We start from the raw sequence: 16,481 nt of genomic DNA on the forward strand, positions 1-16,481 counted from the left end.
GTTTTTTTTTTTCTTTCTCTCCTTCGTCCTTGTTTCTTGAGGCTACAGGGGATGGCAGTCCATGTATTTCAGTGTTGATCCCAGCCCAAGTGGCTGGAAAAGACTGTCCTAAGGCACATGGGGGACAGGGGGAGAGCTGGCAATGACAGAAACTGAAGAATTGATGAAGTGTGCGACCATTTGCCAAGGAAGACTGGCTTCACATCAGTTAAAGAGATACATGTATTCAGACGTAGGTGGATGGACACACTGTATAGCAAGTGTTTTTCCCATAGTGTCTTCCCTTAGAACGGGAAAGCTTTATACTTGAATCTCTGGGAACGTACTCGTACATGTACAGGAAATGAGCGTGTTAGTTTACTTAGGAGAAAGTCTGGCTCATGCAAGATCTTTTACATTTAATAATTGCATTCAAGTTTCACAGGTGCAGGAGTATTGTTTCCTGAAACTGATGTCTTGGTCGAGTTGTGTCAAATTTACAGTAAATGTACATGTACGTTCACATATAGCAGTCTGCAGAGATCTTTGGGTTCCTCGTGTGTGTGTGTCTATCAGAAAGAGAACTTACACATCTACATGTACCTGTACAGTGTACATATGCACATGTATTCAGTTTTACATGCTCTCACATTTTGACTGTGAGGAGGAGGTTGAAACTGCATGATATGCACTGACTGGACAAGTACATGTACATGTACAGTAAATGCTGTTAATTTTGTTACTTGTTCACACTTCACCATAGACTCTCATGTACATGTCAAAATAGCACAGTTTTGTGTTAGGAATAAGCATTGTACATGCACATATATGTATGTGTAGTCTTGTACACAAGTTGCAGCATCTCTTTTTGGGGTGCGGAATCTTTGAGTCAGATGTTGATTGGCACTGGTTATTATGTGTGCTTTTCTTTTTGCTGGTATTCCATCTGGACACCAGTGATGGGTCATCGAATATTCCCATGGGTTTGTGTACTGTCTCACCCCACCCATGAAGACTGTTGAAGGGCTCCATGCATTCAGTCATCCCCCCCAAAAAACACCCTCTTGAAACCACTCATTTGGGCTCAAGATGGCCTCTGTCCATCCTCACAAGTAGCCCTCTCCATACCCTCTCCAGCCCCAACCCGGATCTTCATGGCCCCTTTGTCCACCACCTGCATGCATTCTGGTGTTATTCAACTTTCCGGGGGGGGGGGAGCTTTTGAAGGTTTTCGATCTCTCCTGGGTTTCAGGTTGGGGGATTATTAGAAACCTGATGAATACACAGGGAGCAAATAGCCCAACGCCTCTGACAATGGGGCCAGACACCTTCGCATTCTGCTCAAGGGATTGGTAAAATTGGACAGTGTATACCCGATTGATTTCACTAAGACGATTACCCAGCCGAACCATTCACAAGACTCCATTGTTTACGCTTGGCCAGCTAGCATATTCATCCGTTCAATGCATGGACAGACACTTGCGCTGGAGTCGTGTTGTACGGGAAGAAAGTGACTCCGAAGACAATGGAAACAGCTCTAGAGATATGCCCCTGCATGAAAGCCCCATCTTGCCTTTTTTTTGTGTTGTTTTGGCACGTCCCACTGCATGTCAATGCATAGGTGTGAAGAGAAGAAAAGATTGGGGGGGATTGTGAAGGGCGAAACCTAGATCGGTAGGGGGGCCTTTGTTGGCACTGACAAAACCGATTTATTGGTTATCTCTTAGTCTTACGTCGCACCAGGTGGGAGGGGGGGAACAGTAAGAGTGCATAGCACTCAACAAACTTCACTCCTCCAAATCTCCAAGACTCTTGTATCGGCATGCTCCGAGTGTGAGTGTGTGTGTGTGCATTGGCTTCAGCTCAAGGATGCCAGAGCCCTGAATGGGCACCCATTGTTAGCCCTCCGTCCCGTTCAGCCTACCCCTCTTGCCTGTCTTTCAAGTGGGCGCTGGGCCGTGGCAGGTGTGCTGGGCCCCACCGGGGCTGGTAATCCTAAGATCCCTGGTACCGCGCGGGGGCTTCAGTGTTTGTGTTTCCACACAGTGGACCTGACCCGGTGCCCAGCCAGTCAGTTACAGCCTATTGAAGGAGGAAGTTGCGCCAGGGTGGGAGCTCGTGTGGTCTCCCCTTCTTTTCCTTTGCCGTGCAACAATACAAAGAGAGCCGGGGTTTGTTTTCACTGAGGGGGAAATTCAGTGGAGGGAAACACTGCCTCAGGTGTTGGCATTTTTTTTTTTTTCTCCTCGTGCTTTTTTTGGTCTGTTGCAAAAACATCACCAGTGGCTGAAGTACAGGTTGCCGTTGAGGAGTTTGACTTCAGTAGATGGCTATTGTGCTACGATAGAAACAACTGTGCATCGGTTGATGAAATCATACCAGTGTGTCAAAATCAAGCCAGAGACGAACTAACGAGAGACGATGGTTGTGCTCCGAGGGCTGATGATACAGCCTTCATTTAAAGCTGCTCCGTACACATAGTTAATCCTCTCTGAATGAACTGTGCAGTTACTGCCAAGCAGCTGGAGATGACACACACACACATTGGTAACAGCAACCTACGAGGGACAAAAATTTCCTCATGTTTTGAGCAGACAGTCGCCCATCGACTTGCATAGAGAGCAGGGCAACAGTTTCGCTGAAAGGGTTTTTTTGATCATTCTATCTCTAAGCTGTCCGAAACGACCGAGATAAAGTCATGTCTGGAGGAGTGAATTTGACACGACGGTATCATCGCCCATGCGTTCATACATGTACATGTACCTTCCTGAGGTTTCCATTTCTGCGCTGACTATCGCCTTTCCCTCCCAGACCTCTTCAGAGACCCCCCCCGTCAGGAATTGTGTGGTCATCATACCTCTCCGCAGATTAAAAAGTCAAACCGCCCCGTCGTTATAACCCTTTCCCCCCATTTGGATTTAACAAGCTCTAGAAGACTATTTTCAAGGATTTGGCGGTGTATTTTGTAAACTCTGGAGAGCCATGGCGCCGTTCAACCCATTTGTGCATACACTGAAAGCCAAAGGTAAGACAGCTCAGAATACCAATGAACGCTTGTTTGTTACCGAATGAAAGCAGCTCGGTATAAAAGCGGCGTAATCAAGACTCGAAATGCAATCGTGGTCAGTCTTATTGATTACAGTCGGCGTAATGAAAATGGTAGTTTGTGCAATGTAAATTTATCAGTGTGTTAGGCCTTAGTCTGAATGCAGGTGCTATCATGTTATGGCATGGCTAATCATTTGAGAGTGGGTGCATCGTAGATGTGCATGTAATATTTAATTGGCTCCAACCTGTAGAAAGTTTGTGTAGAACTACATACATGTACAATACATGCAGTGTATACATGTAAACATGTACACGTATCACTTGTAGATGGGTAATTCCAAATATTAGGGGTCCATGTGACATTTTTGTGTCCCTGTTACATCTGACCTTTGTTATTTGACATGGAAATATCCCCAGAATTGATTTCAAACTATTACTGTTTGTTTGGCAGGTCATTGCATCAGTTCATCACTCTTGGAAATTAGAAAATGTGTTCTGAACTTACAAAATTGTTTGCCAGATGTGACAGGGACACAGAAAAAAAAAAGGGACCCCTAATTTCTGGAATTACCCAGATACATGTACTGTAATGTACATGTACATGTACATACACATGTATATGAAAGCGATCATGCACTGAAAGTTGGAATCAATTTCTCCACATTTCATGGATGTGTGTGTGGATACAATGGGCACTATATTCAGTCTACGGTTACGCGTGCATTGTCTTATTGTTATCACTGGACAGCATGACATATCCAGAAAGGACATGATGCGGACTTCATCAACCAACATAAAGAACATTGTTCATGGAACGGTACCTACTAGACTGTAACCAACATGTACATGTACCAGTAGATTATAATGTTCTTAGTACTTTACTTGTGGCTATTACATGTATGTCGAGTTCTAGCTTTACAAGTACTTGTTTAGGCACTGCCGAAATTTCATGTATTGGTAGGCTCATGTACATGTACCAGTAGATTATAATGTTCTTAGTACTTCACTTGTGGCTAGTATGTTGAGTTCTAGCTTTACAAGTACTTGTTTAGGCACTGCCGAAATTTCATGTATTGGTAGGCTCATGTACATGTACCAGTAGATTATAATGTTCTTAGTACTTCACTTGTGGCTAGTATGTTGAGTTCTAGCTTTACAAGTACTTGTTTAGGCACTGCAGAAATTTCATGTATTGGTAGGCTCATGTACATGTACCAGTAGATTATAATGTTCTTAGTACTTCACTTGTGGCTAGTATGTTGAGTTCTAGCTTTATAAGTACTTGTTTAGGCACTGCAGAAATTTCATGTATTGGTAGGCTCATGTACATGTACCAGTAGATTATAATGTTCTTAGTACTTCACTTGTGGCTAGTATGTTGAGTTCTAGCTTTATAAGTACTTGTTTAGGCACTGCAGAAATTTCATGTATTGGTAGGCTCATGTACATGTACCAGTAGATTATAATGTTCTTAGTACTTCACTTGTGGCTAGTATGTTGAGTTCTAGCTTTACAAGTACTTGTTTAGGCACTGCAGAAATGTCTTGTACATGTATAGGTATGCCCATGTATGGTACGGTGCATGTGCTGAGTGCATGGCGTATCACTCATGATTTAATGTGTGGACAGAAGAAAATGAAGCAGATGTTGTTTTCTTTCATGTGTCCCAAATTGGCTGCTGTACCCCTTAGAAGAAAACATGTAAAATGTCAGTTTCTGCACAGTGTTATGTTGCTCTGTGTGTTGAATCAGAAGTTAGTCGTCAGAATTCTTGCAATGTTGATTTGAGACTTGAACAAGTGTGATCTTTATCTCTTGTCCCCTCACAGTCTCAAATCCTTCAATTTCAATGTGATTTTACTTACACCCAAGGGGGTCAGGGTTAATGGCACACAGTTGCCTTCAGTGAGTATCAGTTTATGAGAAGTAGGCTAACATGGCGATGACCTTACCTCAGCTGTTCTGTCAGACTTCACCCTGTGATTCAGCATGTTGGACTTGTAACACTCACATACATGGAACCTGTTCTCAAGCTGCAAAGGCTTGTACGTGTACTTAGTGAAGAAATTACATGTACTTGAAGAAATCAGGTGGCTTTGTTTATCGTGAACCCCGGTGGCCGTTAATGAAAGTGACTAAGCCGGAGTTAGTGTTCAACTCCGGAGATGAGCAGGCCCACAGGTATTCCCCTGATGTCACTTGGCCCAGAAAGGTGAAAGTATCCAACCTCTTGCAGATTCAAAACAAATGCTCGGCTCTTCAGGGAGCCATCATTTGGTTGTATCATGTCTGGTCTGTGGTGGTGATGTAATCCCTGTTTTACGCGGGATGAATTTTTCACCGTTCACGTCGGCTTGTCGCCGGCACGATGCCATCACTTGTATGCTGCCAAGGAGATGAAATTCTCAGAGTTGGGAAGAGGGTTTTTTGGGAGAAGCACTGGCACGTGCTCACTTAGGTGCCGCGACTTATTTCCCGCTTTGATGTTGGTAAATTGGCACAGCTACTCGACGCACGCTCTAGTCAGTCGTGTTTATTGTGCATGCGTAGAGTTTCTCTTCAGGAACTCTCACTGTTCAAAACACACAGAATAGAGAGAAACACTCAGCTTGATAGTGGATGTCTTAGCAGATGCTCTTGACAGAAGTACTGACATCAGTCAAATGTAGATGTTCAAGTTTTAGACAATCCAAAGTGACATATAAATGTTGATTGGGGATACGGCACCTGCATTTGTAAAGGTATGAGTTTTCTTATTTCTTTGCAATGCAGGTGATAACACGGAGACCACAATGGCAGAAGAGAGTGCCAAGCCCATCTTTAGCAATGAGACGAGGTTTGAGTGCGAGTGTGACGACGTGTCCTGCAACGGTGAGAATTCCCGGTGCACGGATGCCATACAGTGCTACGCTTCACTCAGGTTCGACGACAATGGTTTCGAGTACATGAGAAAGGTACAGTAATACGCTGATTACTCGGAAAAATCCACAGGGTTCATTGGACTTTGATTTCAATACCAGTCATGTACTGAAAGATTGGATTTGCTTGCCCAATTCTTGCACAGCTGTCTTAATCTGCCCAGAATTATTTAACCATTAATTGCCACATACCAACAAAATTGACAAAAAAAGATTCTAAGCTCAAGTGTACATTGTTCAACGATTTGTTTTTTCCTGCTTTGTCTTTACGTCCAGGGTTGCTTCATCACAATACAGCACAGTCATATGTACTGCAAGAGTGAATACGGGGAAGGTTTGGTCATGATTTGCTGTAAAGGAGACATGTGCAATCAGAACATATTACCTACCTTTCCTGTCCCACCAACGACGCCATTACGTGAGTGAAAAACAATCCAACATGCTGCCCATGATCAAATCAGAGAAGTACAGAAACAGAGTAACACGTACCGTCACAGTCTTGGTTTCTTCCTCTAAACCACCCTAAACCTCTCGTCTTCAAGTGCCTCTTTGAAAGTGATGTTCAGGGGTTTTTGAAATGAAGACTGCATTTTCAACAGTTTCAGAGGCTAAGCTTTTTTTTCAAAGAGGGAGTGTTTCAGAAGTTTGGGAAGTCAAAAGCACTAGTCTTCCCACTTCTGACAGGACTTGTTAAGAACTGGTGCGGTTTTTCAGGGCAAAAAAATGATAACATTCCATCGTTTGAATTGTAACATGTTCAGTGTAGTGCTGGAAATAAACGGTACGGATACAATATCTTTGAGTTTGTAAAAAAATTGGATTCCTTTTTTCCAGTCAAACCTATCATCATCTACACAAACATCCCTCTGTCCCAGCGACTAGAAATAATTTTGTAGATCAATGAATCACACATTAGCGAACATGCGTGTATTTTCTTCTGTGGAAAGCTCTCTCCGTTTCAACTTTGTGGTCTCTCAGAAAGTTTGTCCCTGATTTGAGTTTTTCCCCTTCGCGTCCAATTTGCAGCAGAACCTAGGGAGTCCCTTCCCTACAACGTCGCCTACCTCGTCATGGCCGTCCTCGGCCCTTTCCTGGCCCTGGTCATTGGCATCTCCTTTGCCATCTTCATGTATCGCTGGATGCACAAGAAGCGACTACGAGAGCTCAACTCCAGTGATGAGGGCTACGCCCACCACGCCCCTCATGACCTGCGGGCTGTGCCTGCCGGCGACAGTACACTCAAGGTTGGTAGGAAGAGATGCTTAATCATGAGGCAGTGTGCTTAGTTTCTTCTTTGAAGTCCCAATAACCTGTATGTAGTGTAAAAAGATTCCTTGATATGTCCGTCATAGAAAAGTGTCCATGATACCACTTTCACTCGGGAACGAGTTTTGTACAACTTTCTTCTCTTAAATGTCAGAAAACTATCTGGCATCTGTTGTTTTTTTGGGGGGGGGTTACATTCATTAAAATGTTTTTAAACAAATGAAATTATCCAGAGACGAGGGCGCTTTTGCTGTGATGTCATTACACTGAGGGTTTTCTGTTCAAATTGTGAACCGGAACTATTAGTGAGAAAACTTGGCTGACTGTCCGACTGTCATGAACCGAAACAATCACCAAGGTAAACAAAACTTACAAAAGCAAAATGTCCACAATTCTGGCAGAAAGCTGAAATACTTCCTTAGATTCTTCCTTAGATGGCATCACACTCTTGCTCATAAATATGCAAATTTGCATCTGCAAAAAAAAATTTAATGGAACAGTTTTCAAAATGGCCCTGAGTTCACTTGACAAAAAGTGAAAACAGTTGATATCGGAAGCAAAAGTACATTAACAATCTCAACTTGGCATCTGTAAGATGTATCAATCTGTTGCTTGTGATGGGTGCTACACATTTGTGCTTAGCACATTTCTGACCCAAAGCCACTTCTGAAAGGGTTGACCTTTGATCAGTTGTCAGAAACAGACATCTGCAGATATGCTGATGCATCAAGGAATGCGTCATTGCCACAGCCGTGGAAGATTTCTAGTGCTTCAGAAAAAAAAATCAAAACATGGTTTGTTCATTGTTTGCTGGTTTGATTGGAATAAATAGTGTCTATGTTGAATGTTTGAAACAGTGTTGTTTTTACACATCAACACAGCCTTGTTTTCTACAAGTAACAGTTATGTAAAGGGAAAAACGTTTTTCTGTTATGATGCATTAAATTTATTAACAAGACCCCTTCTTGGTTGAGGTGACACGAATTATTGAACTATCAACAGCCGGATGGTGCAGCCATGCTGTTTAAATGTTCCGTGAAATTTAAATTTGGCTCTGCTGTAAATATATTGATCCTTCACCTAGTCTCCAATTTCCTGTCAGCTCAGGCCCAGAACTTAAATTTCCCTCACATACAACACGCTCTGTAACTAGCGTAATGTTGAAAACAGGCAGCGGCAGACAATGCAGATGGTAAACGTTGGCGGTAAACAATGTCAGCTTTTGGTGTCCCACATCCAAGTCCTTCTGACCCAATTTGTCTACTCCCTCCCCTCCCGCATTTCTCTGCCAGGTCTGGTCACTGACCTGAGGCACTGTTGGTGACATCACCTGTCCTAAACCGGTTGCCGTACCACTGGAACCGAGCCGGCCTCCCACCCTGCTTTTTGTGTCACCCCCTTTTCTTGTCACTCCCAGCCATTCCCCCAGATCGCGGTCAGGAGTTTTAATGAAGCTTGGAGGAGGGCACATCCGTATTCAATGTTCCGCTAGCCTGCTTGCGACATGCAAGCACAGTCTGGTTTCTGTTTAGTCATTGTAGACTGCGCTTTATTGTTTGGAGGGAGTGACGATTGATGAGACATACATATCACAATCCTAACAGAAGGAACACTCATCCCTGTCCAACGAGGCAGTCTTGATTTTTCTTGCCAAACTCTCTTATTGTGGAGTTTGGAGTGATCTGTATTTTGTTGAATACATTGAGCTGGTTTACGTGTAGTTTGGTCCGGGTGGGTTTTTCATTGCATTTACCTACACCTCCCCAATTTTCATGGCGACCCGGCCCTCCGCGCGAAGACCGCGCCAGGCCGGTGCCCCTTCGCCTGCCCGCAGATTTCCCATATCATCCTCGCCGGAGAGCGGGGCACCCGCGCCGCAACCTCTTGGTCTCTTGGCACTCCCCTTCATTTTGCTCAAGAATTTCAGTAGAATCTTACGCGCAAGTCACCGGAAAAAAACCCAAAAAAACAGAGAGTTGTTGTATTCTTGTTCCCGTACACGTGAGTCACTTTGTGTGAATAAGTTCAACCTTGTGTCAGTGTCCTTCAAACATTTACTGCGACATATGCACACAAAAACAGTCCAGTTGGACTGTTACATTCCCAGGGTTGGCATTGTAATTGTCAAATTGAACTCCATCCAGCCAAGGATCTTGGTTTCTGTGGCGTATGCCTAATGACCTGAACAGACACAGTGAGCGATAATTTAAGACACGGCCAACCATGGGAAAGTTTCAGCAATAACCAGTTTGGGAACTGCTGGTCAGTTGTTACTGGCAACCTGTATGCAAAAGATATCCTGAGTACCAGGGAGAATTGACCAGGAGTCGATGGACGGTGATTGCTTGAACCGACCCCCCATCACTCAATAGCTCAGTTGATGTAGGTTCATTGAAGTGCACGTACAGTGTTGGCCAGACAGCTCTGAATCTTGGCAAATTGACAAAGGAAGTCTTAATTTACTAGTTTGGCTTTTTGTTCATGTCTTGCAGGACCTTTTTGATCATTCAAACACTTCTGGCAGCGGTTCCGGACTCCCTTATCTGGTCCAGAGGACTGTGGCTAGACAGATTACATTGGTGGAGCAAGTTGGTGAGTAGTCTGGCCAACAGCCAGTAGTCTGGTGCATAGGCAGCGTACTGACTGAGTTGCATGTACGCCCCACTCTGCGCACCATTGAATCTTGAACCAGGTCTGCGGCTTGCCCCCTTTGGTTTTGTTTTGCGTTTTTGTTATGTGACCAAGAAGTCTTTTCCGAATTACGCAGCTGGTTTCTAGCGTTGCATATGCAGGAACACAGATGGACATGCTTTCCTCCTGTCTTGGTGTTTTGGAACATGTTTGCAATCTTTCGTGGCCCAACACGTGAAGTAGGTTGCAGAGTTCCTGCCAGACCTGGGCCGGCACGTATATTGTTCCCCACCCAGACCTGGGACCTCCTTGGAAAATAAACCAAGACCTCATGGAGGCCAACTCCTCATAATAAGGACAAGACTTCAAATCATGAATGACACTGAGCAAGTTTTGTCACAGTTGCGCATCTCTTCCTTCAGATTTGCGTTCATTTACAGATGTGTCAGGTTGAAGGAATTTATTTCCCTCTTTGATTAGGCATCACCTTCAGCGAATTTGAATGAAAGTGTATCATTTTTTGGACATGCCAAACAAGTTCAGAGTCAATCACCAGTTTGGCTGGCTGCCAAATCCATTGGAGGTAATTTGCTGTAAGGCCACCTGGAAAGGCCATCAGGGGCAATAAGCAGTTTGGCAGATTGTCAATTGAGAGTTTGATTTTAATTCTCAAAGAAATGTGGTTGAAATGATAATTAGTTCCGTCCTCTTTTCTGTTAATTCTTGCAGGTTTAAATCGAGAGTGTTCTCGTTTTCATCAAATAAATTTTTTTTTTCTTCCAGGTAAGGGTCGCTTTGGTGAAGTGTGGCGAGGCAATTGGCAAGGTGAAAATGTTGCGGTGAAAATCTTCAACTCCATAGATGAGAAGTCGTGGTTTCGCGAGACGGAGATCTACAACACGGTCATGCTGCGTCACGACAATATCCTGGGCTTCATCGCCTCTGACATGACCTCGCGCAACTCCTGCACGCAGCTGTGGCTCATCACGCACTACCACGAGTTTGGCTCACTCTACGATTACCTGAACCGGAACATTTTAGACCCCAAGATGGCGATCCGGTTGGCCTTGTCGGCTGCCTCGGGCCTTGTGCACCTGCACACGGAGATCTGCTGCAACAACAGCAAACTGGCTATCGCGCACCGCGACATCAAGAGCAAGAACATTCTCGTGAAGGAGAACCACACGTGCTGCATTGCTGATCTGGGACTCGCGGTCTTGCACACACGCAAGACAGACCAGATCAACCTGGGAGTCAACACGCGGGTGGGTACCAAACGTTACATGGCGCCCGAGCTACTGGAGGAGACAATGAACGTTGCCGAATTTGAATCCTTCAAGAGGGTCGACGTCTACGCCTTTGGCCTGGTGCTGTGGGAAATTGCCAGGAGGTGCCAAGTTGGAGGTAGGAAGTCAAACTATTTCTTCCTTCTGAAAAGTACCTCGCAGGGATGTGATTTCAGAATCTTTTTTAGATTTCAGGATTTTCAACCTGAAAATTCCAAATTGTCAGAGGTATCGTCGTTGCATTATTTATGATATAGACAGTTCAGCTACTTTTGCACTTGGTACTAAAAACAAAACCAAATCCGCCCCCCCCGAAGAAAAATTTTGCCTTGTTTGGTATTGGAAGCCCCAAAAGTTAGTACATGTACCTTGTTGTTATTGTTACAACCCTTTTGCTGGATGGGTTGTGGATTTCTTCTCTCCCTCAATTTCATCCCTGACCTTGGCTAAAGATCAAACCAGTATTGAAATTCATTTCAGCAGGTGATATTCTGACCTCCGTCAGGGAAGTTTATTTTAAAAGATTACCATGAGTGCTACCAACAGACTTGATGTTAATCTTTCACTGAATGAGGGTACACAGTTTGTAATTGACTTGTAATTTTTAAATACCATCCTCTTTTTTGGTGTAGGTATGGTGGAAGATTACCGGCCCCCTTTCTTTGAGTATGTCCCCAGTGATCCAGGGTTCGAGGACATGAAGAAAGTCGTGTGTACCGATATGCTTCGGCCGACGATACCAAACCGATGGTCAAATGACCAGGTAAGCCACTCTGTGGTTCTTGATCGGTCAGTAGAATGAGCTCTGCACGGGGATAGTTGAGGGCGCTGTTAGATCAGCAGAAGTGTCATCACCATACGAAAAAAGGTGCTCCTCTTTCTAAGAACATGGAATCTGTTCTGATATATTGAAGGAGAAACATCAGAGGACTATTGTACCTAGACTAATGCTGCGCAATTCTGAGGGTACTTTGCCGTAATTTTTGTCACGTCTTATTGGATGGTATACAGTACTCTTGTCCATAAAATTTCAGCAAATACCTAGATTTAGTTGAACCTGCAGTAAGTATTACTCTCATGAGTGTCAAATTTTGCAACCCAGGCCATGGTTACATGGATTTCTGTTGGAGTAGCACGGAAATGACCCCATGAACTCAGTAGGGCGAGATGCAATTGACTCAAATCAAGAACACTTCCTGAACACATAAAACTGGTCTCAAGTCCTCATTCCACATCCCCAAATTACGGACTGTGACAAAATGCAGGCACGTTGACGTGCTACTGTAAATCATGTTCAACAGATTTTTTCCTTGGAGAGTGGCCAAGGGGCCCCCCTTGCGTGCATAACGTCCCATGCAAGGTTTCTCCAGAGTCTCGGCAAACAAGCTCAGGCTCAGTCAATTGAGACAGTACATGTACTTCGCAGCTCCAAGTTCCTCTCCTGAACCCTCAGGCTGCGGGATCTGAAATTAGACAGACCCCCCCCTGACCGGGGAGTGAGTTGGAGGAGACCTCTGGTGGGAATAAGATTTATTGTGATGATTCAAGTTTGGCGTCTTGCTAAATATTGTTGCATCTTCCTGTATGGATTGTCTGGATTGAATAAGTGAATATTTCTCTAGTGGGTTGATATCACACCCAGTTGGATGACATCACTTATGAAACACAAATAGATGCCTACCCCACCTCAGGATGTATTTCATCATGATCTTTCAGGCAAACCCACTTTGATTGACTTTCAAGCAACAGTAATCCTGCCTGAAGTTGGTTTACTTGCATGAAAACTCTACGCCCCACTTGCAGATGGAAATAATGAAGAAATTTGACAGTCATTTTCATGAAACACAAAAATGTTCCAGTTATGTCATCAATATTTTAGGGGCAAAATACCAGTAGCAACCATGAAAAAGCTGTCATTGACTGAAATTCCACTGTGGCTATCAGTGTAAAAATGTTTTCCCCCCACCCCAAAAAAGTGTATGGGGAAGATAAGCCTTGCTGTTGTAGACATTTTTCTAAATTTGTTTTAATTGTAAAGAAAATTTTTCCAGGCAGCTGACAAAGTTGGTGGAAATGGAAGAATAGAGCGGTAAGATTAACACTTTCTTTTCCCTCTCTCTCTTTTCCCCTTGCAACGCAGACGTTAGTCGCCCTCTCCAAACTCATGAAGGAGTGTTGGTACCATACGGCCTCAGCGAGGCACAGCTCCCTGCGAGTGAAAAAGACGCTCATGAAAGTAGCCGAGTCATGTAACTCTAACATGAGGTCCAAACTGGACTACAACTGGGAGAAGGCTATCATCTGAAGTCTGTGGGACTCGCCGAGACTATCTGCCACTAAGCATCAGCATTGACTGTGAAAGAATTCCTTAGATAGCCAGACACCATCAGGGAGTGACAGGGATTCACTCAGCGATGGTAACATCCGAAACTTTCCAGGCATCTGGTCGTTCAGAACAATTTGTACATGAGGTGCATGCTCTGGAAAAGTTTACTTGGGTAAGCAACAGCAAACAATCAGATGGGAACGACCGGCGATGTCATGTCTCTGAAGTAGATGTTATTCATGAAAGAAAGTCATTGACAAATAAAAGTGGGAGTGGACTGCTAGAAATCGCCTGCGGAAGTTTTGGAGTCATCAGCATTAGAGAATTTGGATTTCTGCATTTGCAGCATCGACGGGCAAGCAAAGGCTGTAGACCAGTGTCGGCGAACGATACATTTCAGGCTTACGGCCTCGTGCCACATATCACTGAGCCACTCGGCAGAGCAGGGCACTCCCAAGTGGTTACTCCTCATGGTTACTCCTCACCGATGTTGGCTGGGCAACAACTTGAAATTCATCATCATACCATTCAGACTTCATACGGCAACACAATGGGATGGCGCACCTGTGCTAGGTGATACAGGCCCAGTCTCGGCAGTCGACAGACCAGTGACTCAATCTCTGTTAAAGTGAACGCCGTGCGAGAACAAAAGAGGTAGATTCCAGTACAGCCCACAGTGTTATATTCACCTTCGTGCAGAGGTTTAATTTTTTTCGTGGATCAGTTAATTTGGAAGCTGTTACCTCAGTTAAGGTCGCTGTGAAGGTTTCTCATGATCCAGTCAATGTGTCATACAAAGAAGAAGAAGAAACCTAAGGAAGTATGGAGACTTGTGATATATCACAAGCCAGTCACGTCATAAGTCACGAGATATTGGTATGAACAGTGACAAAGGCACACCTCTGTCATGACCCACCCACTGTCACAGACTTGTGACAGTCGACAAGATACCACCTTCATATACTGTGAAGCAAGCCTGTCCCAAGTGCCAGTGTTAATCAACATCATTACTCTTGTAATGTGACACTCGGCTACTCTGAGAAATTTGGATATCTCTTAAGGGTACGTGTGCGTTATTTAATACGTGAATGCAGTCAAGCAGACCTGAACAGGAAGTTAATGCTCATGTGATCCCTCGAGTTGGTTGATAAAAACCGAGTAATTTTAGCTTTTTTTTTTTAGCATTATCATGTACAGTTTTGTAAATTTTGCTGTTTTTCTGTGAATAGCTTTGGTTTCATGATCTAACATGAACTGATGTACAAATTGTAACAACAGGGTATAATAAGACAGATGTACATGTATATTACGAGAAGTTCAAAGCCTGCAGCAATGCTTTGAAATACAAATGAGCAACAGTTGCCAAAAAACAAGACTCAGAAGTATCTCAGATTGAACCAGTTAGGACTCAAGAACTGGCAGCATACCGTAGCGCTTGTTACGGCATCACAGGAAGACACGGCTGAAACTGTTAATAATGGTATTTTACAGCAAAGAGGAGTTCTTTATTTGAGCCCTTTTATTCCTTTGTTTTCAATAATTTGTTGTGTGAAAGAAACACCGGGTCAAAATTAACATTTCAAATTTGGTCGTTTCTCGGATTGGGCATTTCTGATCTGCTGTGAAATGTTTTGCCCGTTTGCATTTCAGCAATCAATTTATAGTCTTACCTGTTAACACCACGGACGTATATAAAAAACCTTGACTTGCAACGCCTTTGTATGAAAAAGAAGCCAACCAGCGGCTATTTTACCGAGCCGAATACAAATGCGTGGGTTGGCTCCCTTCTATTGACGTCAGGAAGAACAAAGGTGGGCATTGCCAGGAAAGCTTTGTATTCGGCTCGGTAAAATGGCCGCGAGTGGATTCAATGACTCGATAAGCTGATTAAGGGCAGTGCGAGTCCAGATTGTATTATACACGTCCGTGGTTAACACGGGACTTGTTCTTTTAATACCATGCTTAGCTATTTTATGACATTTGACATCTTATAAAATGTTCTTATTGTCCCTTTCTGGAAATTATCTTATCTATGAAAGTGGCAAGATTGACTCTCTTTTTTTTTTCAGATTCACCTAGGAATATCAAATTATGCTTCCTTTTCTGCTCTATTGTTTGTATGAGGTGTGTAATTTTCAATCGAACCACTTTGTAATATAACATGAACATTTTTATGTTGTATGACATATATTTGTACATTTTAAGATTGTGCCATAAAAAGTATTATTACACTGTATTACCACAGGTGTATATTTTTAGTGCAGTGTTTGTTTTATTAAAGGAGTTGAACTGTTGTCAAAATATCAGGACAGGCATTGTTATATTGTTTGACCACTTTGGAAATGTTTTGAATGGAAATCCAGCGGAAATTTAAGAAGAGAACTTGAAATCTGAGGTTTTGAAAGACCTTTAGTCTTACAATCAAATGTGCTGTTTGGATTGGGCAATGCATTATACCTCCGTAATGTTTGAGTAGGAACCCTTTTCCCCAAAGGTCTGGGCCAAATGAAGAAAGAACGGTGTACTGAGGTCCATTGGTGGTCGATAAAATGTCCATGCAGGGTTGTTTTTTGTTTTTTTGGTTGAGATGGAGACGCTTCAGAGTTCAGTTTTCTCAGAAAGTAGTCGTTTTTATTGAGGAATATTAAAAGACATTTGCCTTGTACATAATTTTACTTGTGGTGTTTCTTATTGATTCTTTTTTTTACTAAAGTTTGCGTTTTAAGTGTAATATTTGGAAGTGAACTGAACGTGCGGGCTTGTGCTGTAGTTTCATACTGGAAAGAAAGTATATCCGCCCTCAGCTGAAGTGCGCCCCCACTTGGTAAAAGAAAGACAGGTGGTTACAAGCGGGTTCATGCATGCGTTCTGTGTGTACGCAAAGACCATACATGCTGGATTAAATTAGTTACGTGTACTCAGTGTGCTCTGCATCAAACGCGCATGTACTTCTATGCCTCATTGCGCACCTATAAGTACCAAAAAACACGCCCCCTTTTGTTCCATTTGGAGCGGATTGAGATCTAA

At 43.5% G+C, this 16,481-nt stretch overlaps 1 protein-coding gene across 6 annotated transcripts in view; it reads left to right on the plus strand.

Annotated features, from left to right (window-relative positions):
• LOC110986020 (activin receptor type-1-like) overlaps positions 1–16,129 on the plus strand; it is a 54,142-nt gene extending 38,013 nt beyond the window's left edge. For 4 of the 6 annotated variants that reach the window (XM_022247597.2, XM_022247622.2, XM_087134359.1 and 1 more), the window contains exons 2-8: positions 5,800–5,981; positions 6,222–6,363; positions 6,972–7,189; positions 9,704–9,803; positions 10,626–11,246; positions 11,761–11,891; positions 13,269–16,129. In XM_022247597.2, the coding sequence (XP_022103289.1) occupies positions 5,800–5,981; positions 6,222–6,363; positions 6,972–7,189; positions 9,704–9,803; positions 10,626–11,246; positions 11,761–11,891; positions 13,269–13,433 (1,559 nt within the window). In that variant the 3' untranslated portion in view covers positions 13,434–16,129. Of the gene's footprint in view, positions 1–2,064; positions 3,005–5,799; positions 5,982–6,221; positions 6,364–6,971; positions 7,190–9,703; positions 9,804–10,625; positions 11,247–11,760; positions 11,892–13,268 lie in introns of those variants that run through there. The other 2 variants (XM_022247614.2, XM_022247606.2) reach the window with 2 other exon arrangements.
• The last annotated feature ends 352 nt before the right edge of the window (positions 16,130–16,481 follow it).

Source organism: Acanthaster planci, linkage group LG03, assembly GCF_054643075.1.
Source record: "Acanthaster planci isolate LZ-2023a linkage group LG03, COTS_SCS, whole genome shotgun sequence".
Lineage (NCBI taxonomy): Eukaryota > Metazoa > Echinodermata > Asteroidea > Valvatida > Acanthasteridae > Acanthaster > Acanthaster planci.